The 15,503-nt window shown below is 39.0% G+C and overlaps 1 protein-coding gene across 1 annotated transcript; it reads right to left on the reverse strand.

The window, feature by feature from the left end:
• Positions 1-485: 485 nt before the first annotated feature.
• On the reverse strand, positions 486-15,266 carry nlrx1 (NLR family member X1). Its single transcript, XM_032545788.1, has 12 exons — positions 15,169-15,266; positions 14,791-14,849; positions 13,630-13,727; positions 13,002-13,392; positions 11,666-11,897; positions 9,785-10,949; positions 8,051-8,234; positions 6,451-6,546; positions 5,965-6,051; positions 5,098-5,349; positions 3,078-3,285; positions 486-1,317 (listed from the first exon to the last, which is right to left on the reverse strand). Exons 2-12 carry the CDS (start codon positions 14,808-14,810, stop codon positions 1,180-1,182), a joined length of 2,871 nt encoding a protein of 956 aa, XP_032401679.1. The 5' UTR covers positions 14,811-14,849; positions 15,169-15,266; the 3' UTR covers positions 486-1,179.
• Between the last annotated feature and the right edge of the window lie 237 nt (positions 15,267-15,503).

Raw genomic sequence — 15,503 nt, forward strand, 5'->3', positions numbered from 1 at the left:
ACGCAGCGTTTTGCATTTTGACCAAAAGTGCAATTTTGTTCTGGTCTGACCACAGTGTCCAACACGGCTTCTGGCAAACTGGACTTCTTACAGGTTTCTTTCAACAATGGCTTTCTCTTCTTGCCACTTTCCCACAAAGGCCACATTTGTGCAGGGATGACTAATAGTTGTCTTGTGGACAGAGAGCTGTGGATCTCTGCATTTCGTGCATCACCAGAACCAGAACCACACATGGAGAAGCAGCATTCAGCTTCTATGCAACACAAATCTGGAACAAGCTTCAAAACAAAGCTGCTGTTTTGCAGAGTTCCTTTAAATCCTGCTTAGACGCCTTTTATTAGCACCAATGAAACATTAATCTGAATGTTTCATGTATGTAGTTCATGATAGCATTTAACAAAATGTAATGTTTTCTGCTTGTTCCATAATGGGTGGCTGTATGCTGTCTGAACTGCCTGGTAGATGAAATTTGCAATACAAATGAATTTGAGTTGGTTAGATCAGTTTATTGATGTGACAAATTAACAATAAATACGTCAAGGCACTTCAAATATAAAAAGTCAATTCAATCTGAGTATATAGACAGATAAAAGTCTACCACACACATTCCAATTAGATCCCAGAAATCAAACCATGCAGTATATTTCAGTTCATTATTCAGTAATAACATTAGACCCATCGATAATTGAGAAATCATAGAATCGTTTCTCACATCCAGCCTGACGTTTTACCATCTAATTCTGACCTTTACCCTCAAAACTAAACAACCAGGCAATAAACTTTTTCTGTATCACTGATTTTTTCACTTTAAATGTTCATAAAAATGTACCAAAAAAAATTTCTGCCCCCGTCAGCTCCTCCCGACTAGCAGCAGCAAGCTGCTGGTGGAGCTGCACATCTGCAGAGCTCATACATGTTACTTCATAGTTCAGTGCTGGTAAAACGTTGTTAAAGGGAAAATGGAGAAATGCTGCGACCACATGCTGAAGGCCGAGTGTTAGAAAGAGCAAGAAGTCTTAAACAGAGTCATATAACACATCTGACGGTAACAGTCACTTCATTGTGATATAAAATGGCATTATGTGCATGGTGAATGCATAACACTGCCCCTTTAAACTAAAAAAAAAATACAGATGCTAATGTTGTGCAAATAACTGCTCTTTTGAACCTTCTTGAGGTTTACATAGTCTTGGAAGAAGAGTCCTTCTCTAAACGTCGTAAAGTCGCCTGGACTTTTTTCTGCACTTTGCGAAAGTGGAGCCTCCTCCAGAAGCTTGTTTGCTTCTCACGTCCCCACTCCAGGTCCTGGAGGAAAACCTTTACAGGAGAAAGAGAGGAAAGGCATTTCAGAGTGAGAACAAATAGTGACACTGATACTAGGTGGGCGTAGGATAACACCACCAACAACATCTTGATGCTCATTCTCAACTCAGTCACTCACCCACACATGGTGGCAAGTTATGGGATTGTAGCCACAGCTATGTGTGTGGACTGTTTTCAGTCACTTGAGCTTTCTAAGTGATCAAAATTACCCTCCAGCTTGCATGTTGGACCTCATCCCATCCAAGTTATTTAAAAAGAGTCCCCTTTGATTACTGCCCTGATTTTAGATGATTAGATGATTGATCAGCCTAACAGCCACAATCCTTGTGTTTTATCTAAAACAGTGACTTCGTTCTGGACAGAACCTTCACCTGCTGAAAGCTTTTAGCATTTTTTTCATGTAGAAAGTCACTTCCACCAGGCCCTGATCATATCCTGAGGTCATGACCCCCCATTTGTGCTGTTCTGCACAGCTTGAACCTAAACAATAACCAGTGTTGTATAGTAACGAAGTAAAAATACTTCACTACTTTACTTAAGTACATTTTGGAGTACTTCATACTTTCCTGGAGTATGAAAATGTTTGATGACTTTCACTTTTACTTCACTATATTTCCGAACTCAATTGCGTACTTTTACTCCGATACATTTTCAATGTGTGGTTTAGTTACTCGTTACAAAAAAGCGAGAGAGAGAAACGAAGTGTTTTGACCCCACCTACTGATTAGCAAGCAGGCTACCGAACAAAGTCGTAGCCTGCTTGCCTGGCTTGTTCATCACCTCCAATAGGATACACCTGTTTCGCTTCTCCCATTGTTGGGGAAATCAGAAATCGGAACACCTTGCATCGGGTGGGAGGGGGGGTCGAACAGAGAAGAGTGCTGCCCGCACTGACGCGGCTCAGGGATTACGTGACACGCAGCGCCGTGCCCTATAATCCACTGTAAGCTATGTAATGTGTTTTGAGGCAATTGACCAAAATCCCGGACAATTTTTAAATTCCCCCCGGACATCTTTTTAGGTCTGAAAAGTAGGACATGTCCGGGAAAAAGAGGACGTCTGGTCACCCTAGTTCAATGGGGGACAGAAGCCATAGCGATAGCAATTTAGACTAAATTTAACGAATATAGGAAAGGCATGCAAGTTCAAAACCACAAACCATTAACATGCGCTACTCTTTAAAACTGGAACAATTTATTAGCAGGTTTCATTTTGCCTGCACTTGGTTGGGTACATTATTTTAAGTTTATTTGACAAGTTTACCAAGATATAAGAAATGTCATTCAAACTTGCCTTGTTTTACTTTTTACTTGTACTTTTCATTACATTACTTGAGTACATCCATTTTTACAGTAATTTCCATACTTAAGTACAAGAAGTTTCAGATACTTTAAGACTTTTACTCAAGTAACATTTCAGTCAGTGACTTCGACTTTTACCAAAGTCGTATTTTGGAGAGGTACTTGTACTTTTACTTGACTCTGAGATTCCAGTACTTTATACAACACTGACAATAACCCAACTTTTTAAACAAATGCGTTAGATTTATATCTGGCAATGGTTGGATTTTTGAATGAAAACAGTCATATTAAGCTAAAATATGTATGAAGACAGAGTGTAGTTTCATAATAAAATAATCACTAAGATGAACAACTACCTAGAAAAATGTTTTCCTATGTTTCAGTGTCCTGGGATGAGGAGCAGGACGATGCACTGCTCTGATCTTTATGCAGTTTTACGGTGGGGCTGCGTACCTTCAGCTGCTGCTTGACCTGTTTGTGGTCCCAGGATGAAGCGTTCTCTTGTATCACTCTGAGTATGGGGTGCCAACCACCTGAGATGTCCGACCCTTCAGTGACAGACGCCAGGACTTTGACTTGTTGGTTGTTGCCTTGGTTACCGGTTACACCCCGGCCATACAGCGCCTGCTTCCCCTCATCAGTGATAGGATTAAGATACAAGCTGCACAGACACACAGACATATTCACAGGCTGACATTCTTATAAGACACATAAATATATTTATGAATGTTGTGTGTGGGGTTTGTTCAGGAGATCCAGTTTTTCAGCTCAACTGCATGAGGTCACAAGGTCAGATGTCGATTATCTGGCATTTTCTGATACTAAAAGTAATTGTAATTGTAATGCTTTATAAAAAATATTAAATTGACATTTTCACACATTTTCTTACAATGCCGTATTCAGCTTAAAATACTGCATTTAAATCTTAATTTTATGATATTGCATAAATGGACAATAGAAAAATAAAATGCAACAACTTTTGGCTAATTGGGCAGAAAACACAGTTGGTCACAGACACTCAGGTGACAAGAAGTTCAAAACTTTTCTATGAACATTGATCATTATGACCCTATCAGTTTGATCCTTTATTGGCTCATGGAAAACCAAATGTTTCTCACAGCAGAGAAATGACAGTTTCACACCACTGCTTACATTTCTTTGGATAAATTTTCAAGAGAAAAAGATTTAATCCAAGCCAGTCATGTTTGTGTCTTTGTTTCACAAAACACCTTATAGGATCTGGACCACAAAATACTTCAGTAAATCCACTCTCCAGACACGTTTCCTTGCATGAAGAACCTCTGGAGCTTGAAACACAATACAGCTGGAAGAATCGCCTCCTTTGAACGTGGTTCTGAAAATGCAGCACTATGTTGTTCTCATGTACCTTTATCAGTTCAACGTTAAGCCATTCATTGGGCTCAGATAGCTACATTTTCTATTTGTTGTGTTTGTATTGATGTTAATGGTTGGTCAGCAGACAGTTCTGGTAGCCGTCATTAAACACATTAAATATGTTGCTGTTTGGACCATCTGCACCAGGAATAACATCAGAAATCATCTCCATCTGGATCTTCACTTATTTCTGAACAACTGAAGTCTCCCATCTCATAGGATTTTACTAAATTTGAATCAATTTCTTGCGAAAAACAAAAACAGTCATACTTACAAATATAGATTCATTTGTATAACCTGTCACCCAATGTCTCTGAACGCTCCCATCCACAGCAGAGACTGTCAACCTACTGATTAGACATGTTATTCATGTTCCTGGCATCCTGAAAATGGCTTCAGATGGAGGTCCCCATGACAACATGACTTCTGCTCACAGTCAAACTGCTCTCATCGTAGAGCAGAAGAGGACAGTGTTTGAGTTTTAGACCTTTGCTGAGGAAGATAAGCTTGTGGGATAAGATCGGCTTCACATCCAAGTATCTGTGAATTGCTGTGAATGCCTGGAGGCTCTCTCTGTTTTTCTGGACAGAGTAACATAAATATTTCCTCCCCTGAATAGAACACGCTTTCTGATTATGAGCCCAATGCATTCACCCTCAATCCAAAATGGTGTGACTTAGAAAACAGATTAAAAGCAGTGCTGCATTTCTGTCCATTGCTTGACAATATTACCCTTAAACTGACCTGTTTGTATTTTGCTAATCAGCACCATTTGAGAAAACTTAAGTCAATGAGTAACTGTTCATACCACAGCTCCGCTAACATACCAAACCCTTTTAACTTGCTTTTGAAACCTTCTAAATGCATTTATTTACTTCCTGTTGTGTGTTTGCTTTTCTTTCTCAAGCTCATACATGTCTCGCACTCGCTGTTGTTACAGCAAAGCATTGTGGAGTTTTTTTTGTTTTTTTTGCATAAATGTTCACTGACTTTCAATGAAGCAGTAGAGAAAAAGAAGGAAATTAAATCCAACCAGAACTATTTATAAAGACGATTAGCGCAGTGAGGAGACACGTACTGTAAGGTGTGGATGGTGGGATGCTCCCTGCAGGCGTCAACCAGAGCCACAGCTGCCTCGTCGCTGATAGCATTGTAAGCCACGTTGAGCTCCTGGAGCCCCGTGTGCTGCGGCAGTCTCTCAGCCAGCTCCAGAGCCCCGCTGTTGCCCAGCCCAGTGTGCATTAGGGACAGGTAGATCAGAGACTGGTTCTGGGGCAGTGCCTCCAGCAGGACGCGGACTCCAGAGTCCAGCAGGGGGTTATCACAGAGCCTGGAAGGCAACACCAGATGCTGAGACAAGCTCATAAAATTAGAAACACTAACATTAATAGACTTAAATAGATAAAAATGCTAATTAATATACTTAAATGTATATTTACTTTGGCTTACCCTTTCTTTACGGACAATATCTCAAAAGATTTTGCACATTTTCAAAAGGAAACCCAACCTTAAAATATTCAATAGTACTGGCTGATCATTTCTTCTTTTTTTTTTTGTTTAAAAATATTGGACTTTTTCTCAATAAAACTGAATTGAACAATTTAATTTAGAACTGGCACCACCAGTACTAAATTGGCAGAGAACAAAAATTAATTGAACAAAAATAAATAAACGACCCAAGAGCCTATAACTTCCTGCCAAGTTCAGAACTAAAAAAGCCTTTCAGACAAGAAGTGAAGAGTCTTCCAGGAAAAAAAAAAATAAGCCTGTCTGCTGTTTCCACACTTAGAATTATGCTTTATCTCATTTTCATGAGAAAAATTGAAGTGAGAATTTCTAAAAGGTTTTCGATCAGCTTAATTTGCTTTAGGATTTGAATAACTCATAGCCAACCCCCCCCACACACACACACACACACAGCTGAACCCTGACATAAGTGTCTTACTGTAGGGAACTAATGCAGGTCTTGGGGTCCAGGAGCAGATCTTTCAGAAGGATGCAGGAATCAGGACCCAAGTTGTTGAACTGCAGACTGAAATCAACAACAAGAATGACATAAACAGCTAATAACTGCTAATAACTCACAGCACAAAACGACTGTAATTATGGCTCTGCTACAAAGTCAATACTTGTTAGAAAATAGATTGAACATTCAGATTTTCAAACACTCATTTACTGGTACAATTTGAATGGGAGAAGCTGTTATTGTTATAATAAGGAGATTTTCTCACTCCCACACCCACAGCTCCACTTTGACCCATTTCAGTAAACAAAAAACAGCAAACCTCTCTGCTCTGTTACAGATGGTCATTTATACATACATACAATTCTAATATAAATTAAGTGTTTCTATTTGTTTTTAAAATGCCAAAACACACATATTGTTAAGGCATTGTGCCAAAGACAGACCTCCGTTGATATCTGGTCTTACTTGAGGCTGTGTGCATGCCTGAAAGCCGGCCCCAACATCTGCAGCATGTTATGAGTCAGGAGGCAGGAGGACAGGTCCAGTTCCTTCAGGAGATAACTGTGAAAAAGAAAAACATACAAAACAACAGCCCACTTTTATAGCCACCAACAACAAACAAAGAGAGTCTAAAGATCATTTTGAAATTTCTTTACAAATTTAGTTTACAAGTTTTCACAAACAATGTACATGTCTTCATATGTATTTGTAACATACACCGTGTTCCAAATTATTATGCAAGTGATATTTTCTCAGATTTTCTTAAATGGTCAATGCAAATGATGGTCAGCATAATTTTCAAGTCATGAACTATTACAGTATAAATCAAATTTTACTGAACAAAGCTCCATATGAGAACAGTATTTTTTTCAAAAATAAAAAACTCAAAATGCACTGTTCCAAATTATTATGCACATCAGATTTTCTAAACATTTTATTGATTATAAAGAACTGCAAACAGTCATTCTTTGAATGTGCAGCATTAAGTGTTCACATGTACTAAAATCAAAAGTTATTTCAATCAAAAACATCTTAACAGACCAAGTTACATGTTAACATAGGAACCTTTTTTTGATATCACAGCACAATTCTTGATCCATTGAACTTGTGAGTTTGTGGAAAGTTTCTGCTTGAATTTCTTTGCAGGATGTCAGAAAACCTTCCCAGAGCTGCTGGTTTGATATGAACTGCATTCAGATCTTCTGCTGGAGGAAACTCCAAAGGTTCTCAATAGGGTTGAGGTCAGAGGAGGATGGTGACCACACCATGAGTTTCTCCTCTTTTATGCCCATAGCAGCCAGTGACACAGTGGCATTCCTTGCAGCATGAGATGGTGCATTGTCATGCATGAAGATGATTTTGCTACAGAAGGTACAGCTCTTCTTTTTGAACCATGAAAAAAGTGGTTAGGGGCCCAATAGTAGGTTGATGCACCGCAAGCCTCTGGAGGATCCTCCACCTTGAGGTTCCAGAGGCTCCAGCAGCTTCAAATAACTGTTTGCTGCTTTGTAAGGGCATTTTAACAGCTGCTCTCGTAATCTGATGAATTTGTCTAACAGAAACCTTCCTCATTGTGCCTTTATCTGTACAAACCCATCTTTGTTCTGAATCAGCCACAAATCTCTTCACAGTACAATAACGCTTCAGTTTTCATTAAATATCTAATGTTTTCATATCTTGTCATACGGCACTACACTATCTGATGATTTTCATCAGCAGAGATCCTTTCTCTTTCCCATATAGCTTGAAACCTGTGGCCTGCTTAATAATGTGGAACATTATTAAGTAGATTTCCTTTAATTGAGCTCACCAGACAAACTAATCAACCCAGATCTCTGAAATTAATTATAGTGATTCAAAGAGCCCTGACACACAATATCATCTATAAATTTAATAGCACAACAAAAAATGTAATCTTTATGACACTTAAATCCAATTTGCATAATAATTTGGAACACAGTGTATAACTCAGATCTTAGTTGTTTTTTGGCAGTTTTTCTAGAGAGGAAAAATAAATTTTATTGGCCTAAACAACCTATTCAAATCGGTGAAAAATGAACTTTACCTTGCAGATGCGCATGAAAGGACAGAGCTCAGTATGAAGCATTTGAGTGAAGTCATCCGAACGTTGGTTAGACAAATGCTTTTGATTGAGGACAGCACCTCTACAGTCAGTCTGGGATTCTGAAACTCATACAGAAGGACTAGTAGATCCATCAGCTCCTCTGGTGGCTGGGGCTTACTTAGCTCTGGAATAAAGAAAAAAGTCTGCTAAATTATTTAGTAAAGGCAGTAGGATATCTTATTGCACATGTAATGCATTTTTTCAAAAATGATTACTTATTTCAAGTAAAAATCTTAAAGGGGAGGAGGAATTTAAGAGTGAGTTGTTGCCCCCTAGTGAAAAGAAATATGAAAGTACCGGTTCCAGGGATAGTTCATAGTAGGCCAACTTATTAACATAATATGTATAGGAGGGGCATTGAAAAAGAGTCTGGCGCTCATGATTAAAACACGTATCTACGTTTGTCCTGCTTGATCATTTCTAAGACTAGCCAAGAATAACCAATATTCTGGTCTTACATCCATTTGGCTTTAATACCAAAATTTCAGACACAAAAATGTCAGAAATCCAATGCAACTTGCCCGTTGCCATTTATTTTAAAAGTCTGCCATTAAAATAAATGGCAGGCTTTCAAACACAGTCTCTTTGGAAAGAAGACCACTGAGCCCAGTCCTATTTGCACTATTTATGGAGCCACTTGCTCAAAAAAATTAGGTCTGAATTTAAGAGAACGACAGACAATGTCCTGGTGACCTTGTCTGACCTTGATGCCAGCCTAACCTCATGTCTTCCTTCCACCAATTTGGCGTCAAGTTCCGATATAAATTAAACTTCAATTACTCACCTCAAGAAAACATAAGAAAAAAATGTACAGTACAACAGGAAACAACCATCACCAAATATTCAGGTGTTAATATTACCAATACCCTAAATGGTCAGTCTTGTGTAAAATCCACCTTTTGGAGCTTTATATCATTCTACAATGTTATTCCCTCATCAAAACCATATGTGGAGTGTTTGTTTTATTCTTTCGTGCACATTTAAGAAATCCTTTCATCTCTTTGTTGCTATTCTGGGTGTAGAAAATGAGTGGCGGCCTTTTTGACAAATTCGATGAACTCCAATAAAACTTGTATTTGGATATTAAGGTTTGTTCTGGGTGGAAATTAAAAGTTATGATCTGTAGATAAAGATAAAGATATGTAGGGCTCCCCTACTATCAAAGTTTGTCTATTTTTCAAAAAGCCACTCCAGTCTTCATCAGTTAATAAGGACATTACATTATTCATACTCTGTGCTAACATGGTTGTGTGTAATTTATAGTCAGAATTCAAAAACACTTATTGGCCTATAGGATTAACAATCTGTTTGGATGATTAAGGATTTATAGTAGGTTTCAGATTAGGGCTGCACCAATTGCAGTTTTCTGGCCGATCACCAATCTTTAAAAAGCCTGATCTACCGATTCTGACTTTGGTCCAAATGTCTGAATTATTTTGTCTGAAATTTTGATAAATACAACAAGAAAGTCACTCTGTTGGCAACAGGGGGGTTACTATTAACTGCAAACATGCTGGCATGACCCGGTGGGCCGGTCTGTCAGTCAAACCTCCCTCAGGAGAGAGCAGAAGAGGACAGTGGTTAATTTTTAGACTTTTGCTGAGGTTGGTAAGATCGAACGATAAGATCGGCTTCACGTGTAGCAATGAGAAACTGAACAGAGTGTGTATTTACCTTTTACAAGGTGCTTCCTGAGGGCATGTGTTATCTGAACAACCGTGGTGCTTTGGATGTTGCAGTCTAGTTGCTGAAGAAGTACCCGATTACTATATTGTAACAGTCCTCCCATGAAGATGGGATAAAGCTCAAAAGGTTTGCTGTTATCAGACTGTTGTGGCTGTGGGCCATGGACTCCCAAAAGGCTTTGCTCCACTTGATCCAGAATGTCGTCGTTTTGGCTGTCTTCTGTGCGGAACATTTCAACTGCCATAGTTCTGGCAATTTTGCCTTTGTTGTAGCTGCTTATTTTCTCATAAAGCTTTGGAAAAAGCTTAAGCAGGTTGAATATAGCAAAGAGCCTGAGTGGAATAAACTTGGACAGGATGTTCATGAGGGCACTGATATCCTCACTTGCCTGACCAATGGCCACAGACACCTGGCTGGTTAGCTTCTGCAAAGCGGATTTGTTTTCCCCTAAAACTACATAGAGAGCTGCTAGGTACTCCTGCATGGCTGGGACAGCAAACACATACAGCTTCTCATCGTCTTCCCGGAGTTCTTTTGAAGAATGGTTTCCACTCTTCACACAAGGAGCCAGGAAGAAGTCTAGCACATCAGTCTGGAACACGGCCAGCTGATGTAGCTCCTCGTCCGTCTTGGTCTTTCCACCAATCCACTGTTCCAATTCTTTGTCTGAGAAAGATGTGCGCTTGTTCATCACACCATCAAACGCAAGTTTTCCGACTGTAAGGACAACATACCTCATTAAAGAACTTTGATACTCCTGAGAGGATGGACTTGTCCCAGTTCTTGTGTCCAGCACCTCACCCCCAAAGTTAAGCCGAAAAAAGCTAGTATATATACCGGTCAGAGTGCGAATGGGGGCCTGAGGAGTGGTAAAATGAAGGAAGTGTAAGGTAGCGCACGTGAGCCAGCAGTAAGAGGGAAGAAAGCAAGCGGCAGCCAACTGGCTTTCACTCTGCAGGTTGAGGTAAAGGAGCTCTATCAGTGTCTGGGCCTCCTTGTTGTGTGCTGCTTCGTCACTCTGCAGCAGGCGGCTGGTGAAGTACGCACGCTGGCGATCTGGGTCACTGAAACCACAAATCTGTGCATAACGACTCACATACTTCTGAGGGATGCGCTCCACAGCAGACAGTCTGGTGGCCATTAAGACACTGGCCTAGGAGACAGAGCAAAGAAGTTTATTGCACCAACAAAACAAAAAAGAAAAAGAAAACAACTGGACATTTCAAAATTATACTACACTTCACAAATGATGTTCTGTTGACAAGGAATATTTTGATAATTCAGTATCTGCTAATCCTTAATCTATTATATTTATAATTTGGTTTGGGCACAATGTCTTTTTCTCTGGAGAACAAAGTTTTACATTAAACAATATTGCTGATGACATAAACAAAATGGTTACACTGGTATGCTGGTCAGATATGCTTTTTGAGGAGTTTATGGAGTCTGTGAGCTTCATTATGAAACGCTCAATTGGTTCTGATATTTCTTCCAAATAGAAGTTTGTTTTCTTTACTGTGACAAATGTCTTAATGACAGGACATTGTGGAATCTGCTTTCTTTTCATAAAAAAAAAGAAGAGGAAGAGTCTGTTACTCTGATAAAATGGTTTTGATGATTCTGACAGTCTATAAGGGGACTGTTAGATATGGATACAATTTTTAAAAACAGCATATACCATCTAGTTTCAATGTACATTTAAACTTCACACAAGTCACATCCTGTGTGGTACGGCTTGCCTTTAACTGTTTTGCTTTAAGAAGACGAAAAAGACAACTTATGGCCGAGTTCTGCACATAAACCTAAATCAGAAAGAAGGGAAACTGGAAAGAAAAGGCTAGAAGACATTATTCATGAGCAACAGTTTACCTCAGGAAGAAGATATTTCCTCAGGAGGTTCACAATGAGTACACTTGGTGGAAGAGGCTCATTGGGATCGCTGCAGAGCTCAGAGGACCCGATTCGGAAGTCAAGTTGCATCTTTTCCATCCCATTAAAGAGGAAAAGCACATCCTTAGCTTGGTCTCTATCCCCACTGAGTAAAGGATGGTTCTTCAAATGAAGATACTTCCTGCCAACCAGATCTCTTAAAGAAGCCGCCCTGTTTAAGAGATGATAATGATCATTATTAAACAGCAAGGTCTGATTGAAAGTTTAAACAAACAAACAAAAAAACAACAACACAGGCCTAGCAAAAGTCGGGTTTCCCCCAGAAAACTTGCTAAGCCTGGTGGTCGGGGCGCCAAGGCGGTCTACCAGCAAGGTTCATTGTGTTTTTGTATTAAAAAATGTTTATATAAAAACATTAAATGTAAAAAAAAAATTTACTAGGTCATTTATATATTCCTGGAACACATTGCAGACAATACTTCAACCCACAACCAGAGTTTACAAAACACAAATCAAGATCCTCCAGGTTTCCTGATGCATCTTTCAGGAACCATTCTGCTCAGCCATGAGATGATCAGCGCAGCAGAGACACTTGCAGTGGGATTATGTTAAACGAAAAAAATAAATAAAATAAGTGATTTTTAAAAGTATTTTTATTGTTTATAAAAACTAAAAACAAGCAATGCCTAGCCTGCTTTATAATACACTTGGGGAAACCCTGTAATGTATTAGTTTTGAAATTTTATTGCTAATCTAACACAGTTTTATCATAATGAAATTATTACTTCACATTCCTAGATCTAGCCTCCAATATTTATATGAATAATATCAGAATTTATTCAGATGGCAGGAAATTCAATTAAAATGTATTGTCTTATGCACTAAAGTACCCCCAGCTGGGTAAGTACAAGTTAAACATGCTTTTCTCATGTGTTTGTTCTTTGCTTTGTAGGAACCTGTTGTGCTCAATGCTGCAGACGTCTAATGACTCACAGTTTATGTTGGGCCCAGTGGAACCAGAAAGTCCAAGTGTGTTTGTGGTGACTAGAACTTATAAGTTCTACAATAAGTTCACTATTGTAGAACTTATAAGTCTGTTACTTCCCACCATATTTAGAACTGCAGAAACCTTTTGGATTACACGTGACCTGCCTCAAGAAATAAGAAAATAACTTTAATTGCCTTCTATTTAAGCACTTAGCATTACCGTGTAATGGATGAGCAAGTGTTTACACTACCGAGGTGTGCATAGTCACGTTTTAGTTTCACTGTCCATGTGACAGGTAAGACTATAGACAGCAAAGAGTTCACTCACTTTGTCAGCTGACTGAGGTCTTCACATGTGAAAGGAAGCAGCAACTTGAAGCGAGTCATTGTGTTTCCAGCACACCAGTCCAGCACCAGCTTCCGAACTATTGTAGATTTCCCAGTTCCCACAGCACCATACAGCAGCACATTGAGTCCACGACCTTCACTCCAGGCAACGGTTGGGTCAAACAGCTGTTCCACGGTCAGTGAATGGCTAGAGGAGGTCTGGGTTTTGTATGGTGACTGGAGAAGTCCTGCCCTCTCCTCATCCTTTCTTTCCATAATAAGTGGATCTACATGCATGGTCTCTGGGCTGAAGAGACCTCCAAACTGTTTCTCCTCTTTGGGAAGGTGGCTGAACCACAGAAAAAGTTTCCTCTTGTGGATCTCGACAGGGTCTATAATGAGAAAGTAAAAAAAGAAGAAGAGGTCTGTGTAAAAAATGTTTTAAAATATTATGCACGAGGGGGCGTTTGTTTGCTGCGTTGATTTGCCTCAATATAGTTCTAGGTTTTGGATGCTTCTGCTCTGAATCTGATACGATGTCTTTGTCTTTAAATACTGCAGTGGAACAAAGGCAGCAGTTTGCTGTTATCTTTGTCTAAGAGTCTTCAGATTGAAACAGAGTCGAGTACCTTGACTAGAAGAGATGGTGCTGAAAGTCATGCAGTGACAACAAGACGCTGCCCTTCTCTTCTTCCACCTCCATGCTGCGGGAAGTTGAATTCGCTGTCTGGAATACACAACATGTATCCCCTGTTAATTCAGATTAAACCCATGCAAAATGTTCTTGTTTTCAATTAAAGGTCAAGTTGAACTTCAGATTTTGGGTTAAGAGTGACTGGGGTTTTTTATAACCGTAGGTCCTTTTCAATAAAAACATCCCAACCAAGAGATTAAAGCCAATGTTGACTTTTAAAATGAGGGATTTCCTGAAGCCAAACCCATCTCATTAAATTAAAATAAATAAAAACTTTATGACATGCTTGAAAACACAGGTTTTTAAAGTGCAGCAAGATAACACATAACGTATAATAATACTCTATATCACATGTGTCAAACTCAAGGGGCCAAATCTGGCCCCTGGGCCTTGATTTATAGATTCTAGATTTATAGATTGGCCTCCAGACACTAAATAACATCTACAAGTCCCTCCAGTTTTTCACAAATCCACAAAACATATATATACAGTACAGACCAAAAATTTGGACACACCTTTTAATTCAATGAGTTTCCTTTATTTTCATGACTATTGACATTGTAGATTCACACTGAAGGCATCAAAACTATGAATAACACATGTGGAAATATGCACTAAAGAAAAAAAGTGTAAAACAACTGAAAATAGCCCTTATATTCTAGTTTCTTCAAAGTAGCAACCTTTTGCTGTGATTACTGCTTTGCACACACTCTGCATTTTCTTGATGAGCTTCAAGAGGTAGTCACCTGAAATGGTTTTCACTTCATAGGTCAACCTGCCCTGTCAGGTTAATAAGTGGGATTTCTTGCCTTATAAATAGTCATGAAAATAAAGAAAACCCATTGAATTAGAAGGTGTGTCTAAACTTTTGGTCTGTACTGTATATATTTTCTGACTTCACTGCAAATTTACTAATTCACCTCATCTGTTTTGGGTCAGGTTATTCTAACTGACCTAAAACAAGAGAAGTTTGTTCTGATTTAACGTCAGACAGTGAGAAAAAAAAAGTGTGCCTCCTAATTTTCTGTAGGTCACAATCTGCTTTCACTTGTACAAATCTATGCCAGCTAAAAGTACATCCCTCTGTTTCACTAACCTGAGTAGAAAGCTCATCATTTTTGGTGTGTTATTATTGCCTTTGGTCAGAGATGGTTCTGTAAAAAACAAAACAGGAATATTAGGTGCAAAACAAACATAACATTGCATTGTCTCTTTTGAGGGATATGTGATCAGAATGTTTTTTTGTTTTGTTTTTTAAAAAAAAGGTACATATACCAAAAACTGATATCTGCAGATATCAGTTTCAAGCACAACACAACCAGACAGTAACGATATGAGCGCTCAGGTTGGTGGCACAACCATAACGACAAAGCAACTCCGCCTTGCTAACTGGAAGTTAATAGAGAACAAGAGGCGGGTCTGAATTTACGCATTCAAACTCCTTGCCGAGATTTAACCTACCGCCTGAATCGGTGCTATAAGCGTCCAGTCAGTCCCCTCTGCGTTGGCTCAGCAGTTCCGGCTGTGAGCTGCCACCGACCCACCGACCTGTCGCAGCTACTGCAGCTCTGGAAAAACAGGAAGAGGTTTTATAGTGGGTTTTTTTTTTTTCTGCAAAACTTTATTAACAATAGAAGTGGCACATGCAGTATATTACAGTCAAAATAAAGTTTATATCGTATAATGAAAATATATCTCAGGAGGAGGTTAAAGAAATGTATTTTATTAAAGTCACTATATCTAAGAGAGTAATTTGAAAAAGAAAACATATTTGGATAGGCAGCCAAATTAGAAATTATTAAACTGAAT

The sequence above is a fragment of the Xiphophorus hellerii genome, chromosome 18 (genome assembly GCF_003331165.1).
Source record: "Xiphophorus hellerii strain 12219 chromosome 18, Xiphophorus_hellerii-4.1, whole genome shotgun sequence".
Taxonomy (NCBI): domain Eukaryota; kingdom Metazoa; phylum Chordata; class Actinopteri; order Cyprinodontiformes; family Poeciliidae; genus Xiphophorus; species Xiphophorus hellerii.

Coding starts and splice junctions, on each gene's coding strand:
- nlrx1 (XM_032545788.1), bottom strand. CDS start 14,810: ATGATGAGCTTTCTACTCAG. Junction 13,728..14,790: donor ATGATGAGCTTTCTACTCAG/GTTAGTGAAACA, acceptor TGTGTATTCCAG/ACAGCGAATTCAACTTCCCG. Junction 10,950..11,665: donor GGAAATATCTTCTTCCTGAG/GTAAACTGTTGC, acceptor TCTGTCTCCTAG/GCCAGTGTCTTAATGGCCAC.